Source organism: Melitaea cinxia, chromosome 12, assembly GCF_905220565.1.
Source record: "Melitaea cinxia chromosome 12, ilMelCinx1.1, whole genome shotgun sequence".
Lineage (NCBI taxonomy): Eukaryota > Metazoa > Arthropoda > Insecta > Lepidoptera > Nymphalidae > Melitaea > Melitaea cinxia.
In genome coordinates, this window is record NC_059405.1 from 3,055,138 (window position 1) to 3,063,908 (window position 8,771).

General features: G+C 40.4%; 1 protein-coding gene across 1 annotated transcript; it reads right to left on the reverse strand.

Moving 5' to 3' along the window:
- Positions 1-4,673: 4,673 nt before the first annotated feature.
- On the reverse strand, positions 4,674-8,039 carry LOC123658650. The gene is made up of 2 exons (XM_045594013.1): positions 5,799-8,039; positions 4,674-5,294 (listed from the first exon to the last, which is right to left on the reverse strand). The coding sequence occupies exons 1-2, from the start codon at positions 8,037-8,039 to the stop codon at positions 4,674-4,676; spliced, it is 2,862 nt and encodes a 953-aa protein (XP_045449969.1).
- Between the last annotated feature and the right edge of the window lie 732 nt (positions 8,040-8,771).

Sequence of the window (8,771 nt, forward strand, 5' to 3'; positions counted from 1 at the left end):
TTATTACAATTTTATCATATGAACGATGATTCCACCTCGAGGTGGGAATAGGAATATAGGATATTGCTAAGCGCATAATTCGAGAATGGATCGACCAATTCGGCTAATTTATTTTTTGTATGTTCCTTAAGGCCTACGGAAGGTATTAATACTAAAAAAATATATTTAAAAAATAAAAAAAATAAAATAATTTTTACTATTAACTTTTGACAGAACGACGTCTGCCCGGTCAGCTAGTTATTAATAAAAGCAACCTGCAACACCATTACGTTACTGCGTATTGACAATTTAATGCAGCAAATATAAATTAAAGGAACTGCAACGTCGGAAATCTCCATATGATAGTACTATGTAATTTACGATTAATTTTTGCATAACATCAAATAGCTTATGGACAACAACACTAAACAGTGTCCTAAGATGCTGACGCTTCATGAAACTATGGGTGACGTTTAACATCGATTCTAGCTGTTCATGTACAAATATAGGTATAATAGCATGCCGGCATTTTTTCCACCGATTTGAATAGCAAACGTCAATTTACATTTTATAATAAACTAGTGACCCGCCCCGGCTCTGCACGGTTGCAAAAACTATCAATGTCTCTCTTCTATATTATGCACATAAACATACATAATATATTCATATAAACCTTTCTCTGGAATCATTCTATTTACTAAAGAAAACTGCATGAAAATCCGTTGCGTAGTTTTAAAGATCTAAGCATACAGACAGCGGGAAGCGACTTTGCTTTACTATGTAATGATGAATAAATATCTTACAACACATACACACACACACACACACACGCGATCTTTTTTTCCCATGGTTACAAACACAATGCTTGTGTTATAGGTAACAGTCGGCTGTTACAGCAAGGTTTTTTTTTTTTTTTTGTTAAATATACATAGAAATAATATGTATTATAAGTTTTGATTTTAGCGTTTTGTTATATAAGTTATTTGATTAATTTATTACAACAATTTAATTTTTAATCGTGGTAGTCATTCTCAATAAGTAGACTCAGTTGTGTGTTGAAGCTGATACAAGCAATTTTTTTATGTTTTTTTTCTTAATACAGAATAAAATTCTACAAATGAGACCGGTAGATCTGAAAGTGACCAGGTTCAAACCAAATTCTACATTTTTATTATTTCAATATAAACAATTGAATTGGATTCTAAAACTGGAATTATCGAGGTTTCATCTTGATATTTTGCTATCGAAGTCAAGACGCTTCAGTAAAAACCTAAGCACGTTTACGTCTTTTATAATATTTTAGTTATTCAGAAAGCATGGAACTTATAGTGACGATTAAAGTGGGAATTTATTATTCACTTTTTTTGTGAATAATGTAAAAACAAGACTGTTTAGAGTAAAATATATATTAAAGACGTTGGATATTCAAAATTGGAACCGGAAAATTAAACTGTGTGTTGCTCTGAAAAAACAAAGTTTTTATTTTACATTTTTTTTATATATTATAATATAAAAAATAAAATATAAAAACCTTTAACCTACCTGAAAACACAAAGAAACGAAATTCAAAGTTATTTAACCGATACCTTTAAATAAAATTAAAATAAAATATTTCTTTTATATTTGACTACAATCAAGTGTCAAAATCTTTTCATAAAACAATATATATCACTATTACTACAAAAGAGGTAAAGCATACTTTATATAAAAACTCAAAGGAATCTTATTCCTTAACATATATAATAAAGATATGAAAAAAATGTAAATTTTAATTGATTTTTCGTTTTACGATTTCATCTAGTTACATGTTGACTCTCAAGTGGCGGAATAATAATAAAAGTAGCGAAACAAAATGTATCTGCAACTAGTAATTTACAGGCAACGAGAGTCAAAATGTAAAAAAAAAACACTGTATATTACAACACATTTCACAATCATATCGATATCTTCAATGACGTTTTCTTAACTTTTTTTTTTCGTTCTAAATTGTTTCGATATTCATATTCACTCAAGGTTTCAATGACACTGTAATAAAGTTTGAAACTGTTTTAGTTTATGTAATATCTTTTTTCATAAAAATAATTAAATTTAACAATTAAATTAAAAAAAAAATCCTTGATTCGTAGTAGTCTGCAGGAAACCACTTTTAGTGATAAGCCGCCATTGCACATTTATTTTTAAATATTGTCAATTATTTTCATGTACTTCGTGCAACAAAATATTTTAATATCTATACATTTTTTACGAAAATTGCGCGGACGGAGGAATATGAAATTTCGCCCACTTATAGTTTACATAGAGAAGAAGTGCAGAATTCTAATATTTTTTTCTAACTATGCATAAAAAATACATTAAGTCAATAAAAAAAAACACTTAATAATGTTCAGACTTATAATTTAAATTAATTATGGTCGAATTTCGACCACTGGGCGACCACTAGTATTTATAATAGTATATGAAATAAAAATAAATAAATATACCCATATTATTATTAAAGGCTTAATCAGCTCTCGAAAAATTGCAACATTAAACGAGCAACCATTACGTGTTACTACATTTACTAGCCAATAAAACCATTTATACTGACTGAACATATAAACATTTAAAGAGTAACACTACTAGTGCATAAAATTTTATACAGACGATAATCGTAGCGAATTCGGCGTCAGCCTGAATAAAATAAACCCAGCCTCTGACCCAGGGTTGCCATATTGTTACAATACTTAGGACAGTCCCGACTATCATCATAGTTATAATCATTATTAAGGTAAACCACACCCTAAAAATTTCATATTTATTATTTAATGAATTATTTATATTGAAGTAAATATAATTGTATAAATACGTAAAAATATAGGGACAATTTTAATGTAATGCTTAACTTTATTTGTTGACGAAAATCTAAAACATTAATTATCAGCACACTCCTCTATGAGTTATAGAGTACTACAGTCTTGCTTGAATTCTGGAGTAGCCTGACTGTTAAATAACCTCTCTTTTAATCTCTACGTTACAGATGATCACAGCTAAATAATACACATTTCAATTGAGAAAATTGAGAATTTTCTCTTTTTTTAAGTCGGTTAAAAAAAGACCGTATGAGATTCACAATAACGCAACTAGGTCAAAATATCGACCTTTACAAAAAGTATACTGTGTACATTCGTTTAATCAGTAGGAACTAACATTACGAATATAAACAGGTAAATTTTGTGTTTTAGTTTCCTTGAATGCTTGTAATGTATAAAATTAATAATTACAGAATCATTTAGGCTATATTTTCAGATAAATAAACAGTCATAATAATATAATCCACGCGGACGAAATCGTGAGCAGAAAGTTAGTGTGTTAGTTGTAAAATAAATATTACGTAATTTGGAATTGGAACTAGATTTGTCCTATTACAACGAAAGGTATGCAAACCCTATCCTGGACTATTTATTTTATGCATTCCCCACGAATGATTTTCGCTTCAAGTTAATTTACTGTCCATTATATTAATGCTGGGATCGGATGGGTTCCGATTCTATCTTTTATGTTGAAATTAAATTTCTTTTATTGAATTTGTCATTTTGTTCTCGACAAATCGCTAAATTAATATCGAACTCGGACTGCTCTTGAAGGGTCTATTTAGGTCCTTTAATTTATGTAAATGTTCGCTATATAAACTAAACTTCTGAATTGTTAACGAAAAAATGTTATGGTTATATAAAAATTGATTATAAAAACGAAATTAGAATTTAATTAAATTTTGTACTAGCTTTCAAGTTTCATATCCAAACATAAAAGTTTTGTATATATTAATAAATAAATAAATATCATATAACATACGCACACGGTCGTCCGTTCCTATGGTAAGCAACTTAATGCTTGTGTTATAGGTAACTGCTGACAGTTATTACCTTTTTTTTTGATAAACACATAGAAATAATATATATATATATATATACAAATATATAAAAAGAAATATTATATTCTCCCATTCACCTAGACTCAGGAGGGAATCGAACCCGCAACCCGCCGAACAGAAAGCACCGCCACCACGAACTGCGCCAATGGGCTATGTTAGGGTATGTTATTTGTTACGTCCGACCTGGAGTATATTGAAACGAGTGGAAGCGTGATCTCAGGTACGAACGGGACGAACAATTGTCTGCAGTACGCAGAGCTAACACTCAATGTCTTAAATAAAAATCCTACCTTAGTTTCACTGAATACTGTTCGGTGAAGCCTCGCCAGGTATAACTTAATTAACATCAAACTATAATTGGCCAATCATTACGTCTAATGCTAATCAATTATACTTAACTGAAGTGGCGGGCTGAAGCAGGAACCAGCAATCAAAATGGCCGTTGTTCGGCGTAGTTCCCTCACGTTTTTCACAATAATTCAACAAGGAATACAAGGAATACACTTTGCTATTAACAATTAAATTACTTCAAACAACAAAGGATGGTTCGATCAACAAAAGGCGATAATTTTTTCGCGAGAACGAACAAGTACAAACAAAAGCGTAACTTTTATACGGAGACCGGAAAAACGATGCAAACTTTAAATTCAAAAGGTGACGAATGACAGCTCATAGATAAAAACCATTTCGTAAACTATACTAACTGTCATAGATAATATAATAGTTTAGTGTTGCTACATTTGGTTCATAACATCTACCCGCCTCGGCCAGGACTACCTGGCCGCTAATCAATTGGCAGTCGTGACAAGGTTGATACCGCTCTCTTCAGAACAGAACCGTCCACCCGAACCTCAGCAAAACGGGGCACTCCATCTGCTCCAAAGACGAGGTTAAGAATGCGCCCTCTGCGCCAACACAGTGGCGGTGAGTTAGCGTCCTTAACCAGAACGAGGTCACCAACATGCGGTGGATCAGTCTTGTCAGTCCACTTAACGCGCTGCTGGAGAATATGCAAATATTCCAAATTCCAACGTTTCCAAAAGCTCTGAGTGAGTTGTTGGATCAATTCAAACCGCGAGAGACGATTGAGTTTCACATCAACATAGGGGTATTCCGGCAGGGCGTTCAGCGGCCGTCCAATCAAAAAATGGCCCGGTGTGAGGGCTTCCAAATCGTTAGGGTCTGAAGAGATCGGGCACAACGGGCGTGAATTCAACATGGCTTCAATTTTGCAAAACACAGTTGCGAGCTCCTCAAATGTTAATACGGACTCGCCAATTACTCGTCGCAAATGTGTTTTGGCAACCTTTACAACACTTTCAAAAATTCCTCCCCAGTGGGGGCATGACGCGGGACTGAACTTCCAAGTTATTCTGCGACTAGCTAGTCTAGACGCAATCTCAGTCTCATTAGACGCCAAAAATTCATATATCTCTTTTAAATAGTTATTTGTGCCTTTGAAGTTGGTGCCGCAATCCGACCGAATCAAGGACGGTAGTCCTCGTCGTGACACGAATCTATCTAACGTCGCAACAAAGGCCTCTGTCGAGAGGGCTGAGACTAGTTCTAAGTGTACCGCCTTGGTGGACAGGCAAACAAAGACGCACAGGTAGGACTTGACCGTTTTACTGTTCCTGAGGGTCGAGGTCTTAACCGAAAAGGGACCTGCAAAGTCCGTCCCAACTCCAGCAAAGGGCCTTGTCTCTGTGACCCGATCCGACGGCAGGTCACCCATGATAGGCTGCATGGTAGAGGCCTTGAGTCTATAACAAGACATGCAGCGAAAGACCACACTACGGATCGTCCTTCGGGCTGATAAAATCCAAAATTCTCGTTGTAAAATGGCCAATAAGGCATTACAGCCGGCGTGGGAGTTCTTGATGTGACGATCAGTCACCAACAAACTCACTAAGTGGCCACTTTTGGGCAACAGGAGGGGATGACGAGCTCCATACGGGAGGTTTGCGTTCCTTAGACGCCCTCCGACTCGCAAAAGACCCGCACTGTCCAAAAGGGGGTTCAGTTTGCAAATGGCTCCAGACAGCTTACATTTGCCTTTTCTCAAAATATCAATCTCATTTTCAAAGTTCTCTTCTTGCACAGAACGAACCCAATGAAGAAGAGCATCCTGGAGCTCTTGTGGCGATAAGAACGCCTCCAAGCATTTGTTCTGTGGGTGTCTACAATTTCTGGTGAAGCGCTTGATCCAAGCGGTGACCCCCAGTAATTTGTCTAATGAGCTGTAGCGATTCATTAGGAAATCTGGGTCGAACGGATGGTCCCGCCGTTCAATCGCAAGGGTTCGCAACCCAGGCAATGTGACAGTATCCAAGGCCGGTGTTCGCGGCCAATTAGATTCTGACCTGGTCAACCACTCAGGTCCCCACCACAGGGAGTGCTCAACCAAAAAGGGGGCCATACATCCCCGTGATGCGCAATCAGCAGGGTTGACTTCGCCAGGCACATGCCTCCAGATTAACGGGGTTTCCGATTTCTGGATCTGAGAGACCCGATTTGCAACAAACACCTCTAAGGTGTGGACTGACGTCTTCAGCCAACACAGAACAATTTGACTGTCAGTCCATGCATAGACCGTGGCAATGTTAACTGACGGGCATAACGTTGACATGACGTGATTCAAGAGGCGAGCAAGAAGGGCCGCCCCCGACAACTCTAACTTAGGAATTGTCAAGGCGGTTCGAAGAGGCGCAACCTTGCTCTTCGCCATGACCAATGACACCTTCACCTGACCATCCATGGTCACGGTGCGTAAATATACGGCTGCTGCGTACCCACGTTCCGAAGCGTCCGAAAACCCATGAAGGGACGCTGTATGCTTCCCTGGTGGAAGCATAGCACGGGGCAACGATATCATATTGATAGCAGGCAATGAGGAAGCAAACAGGAGCCAGTCCTTCAAAATAGCTTCGCGGAGTGGCTTGTCCCATCCAAGACCTGCAGTCCAAAGTCTTTGCAGGAAGCATTTGGCCCAGAATATGACTGGGCATATCCAACCATTGGGATCAAACGTTCTCGCGACAGTCGACAGAACCAGCCGTTTCGTCCAAGTGCGAGGCGAATCCAAATCGACGTTGAACGTGAAGATGTCCTGGACTGGTCTGTACTGTATTCCAAGGACTGTCATCATGGTAGGATTGTCACGGTTCTCAAATAGGTGAGGATCCTGCTGGTGGTCATCAGGTAGCCCATCCAAGAGCGCAGGTAAGTTGGAGATCCATTTACGCAATTCATATCCTGCGGAGGCTAGGATGCCAATCAATTCGTCACGCAAAAGGAGAGCCTCTCTCTCCGTGGACGCACCAGTGCATATGTCATCAACATATAGGTCCTCCTTCAAAATGGCGGCTGCGCGAGGAAACAACATACGCTCTCGATCTGCGAGCTCCCAAAGCGAACGTATGGCCAAAAAGGGGCTAGACCGCAGCCCGTATGTGTTCGTGTTGAGTTCGTAGACAAGTATGGGATCTTGCGGGTTTTCCCGCCACAATATCAGCTGGTATCGACGATCATCAGGGTGGATTACCGTTTGCCTGAACATCATCTTGATGTCAGCTACGAAAACGAATTGGTGACGCCGAAACCGCGTGATGACGTCACAAAGGTCCTTAAGCAATTTGGGACCAGAATGAAGACACTGGTTCAAGGACACTCCCGATGTGGTCTGCGCAGAACCATCAAATACTGTGCGCAGCTTGCCACTTGACGGCTTTATCACAGCATGATGTGGGAGGAAAAAATGCTCCATCGAGCGCCAATCAAATTTTGACACAGACATGTGTCCCAAATCTTCATACTCCCGCATGAAGTCAATATACTTCTCTTTGAGTAGCGGGTCCCTGCTCATGCGGCGTTCCATTGCCAACAAACGCTTCTCTGCAGTAGGCCGCGAGTCGCCAAGGGGCGGTCGTACGGCAAGAAATGGCAATCTTGTCATGATCCGGCCAGAACGAAGATAACTGGTGTTGTTCTTGTAGAACCGTTCACACTCCTCGTGTTCCGGATCAGAGCGGGGTGCTTGTGGTGGCTCTTCCACTTCCCAAAATCTCTGCACGGCGTCAGAGAGGGCGGAGCCCACCATCAAAGCCGTTCCAGGTTCAGCAGGAGGGGGAGCCCTCAATACAGGCCCCATCAATGCGAACCCAAATATGGTCCGGAGGGCTACTAAGCCACCTGGCTGCAAAACACGATCCTTACCGAGTAATATTTTGCCCAGTACATCGGCGCCAAGCAACAAATCGACCGTGCCAGGTAGGTCGAATTTAGGGTCCAATCGGCCAAATCCAAATCGGCGGTCAATTTTACCGCATCCGCAGACAACCGAACTTGCGGGTGACTGCCCAAGATGTTCTCCATCACAATGGCCGACGATCTCAGCGTCGGGCGTGGAGAATTTGAAGGCGAGAACTCAAACGAAACGTGGCCCTCAACCGTGGTTACAGCGGCGTTCCCGACACCTCTTATTACATCTGAATACTTTTTAATATTCAGGCCAGTCTGCCCCACCAACCAAGACGAGGCTATGCACCCTTGTGAGCCTGTGTCCAATATTGCTCGGACTACAACCGAGGCGCCCGTCCGTCCCCAGACCCGGACATAGGCCGTGGGCAAGAGGACGGTCTCAAAGGGGGGTGGTGCATAGCGGGGGCAGACGCCAACATCCTAATGTTGGCGTGGCGGCGATCTATCGCCGCTGTCCCGGGACGGCACGTCAAAACGAGGGAGTGGTTTAAACTCGCCCTCCTCTCGATGGCGACTGCCACGAGCCATAGTCGGCGGTTCGTAGCGCCGGGAGCGTCCGTACTGAGGGTTGCGCGGCTCCAAACGGGGACGCTCCGCCAGAGGGGGGGACGGCAATCGTACC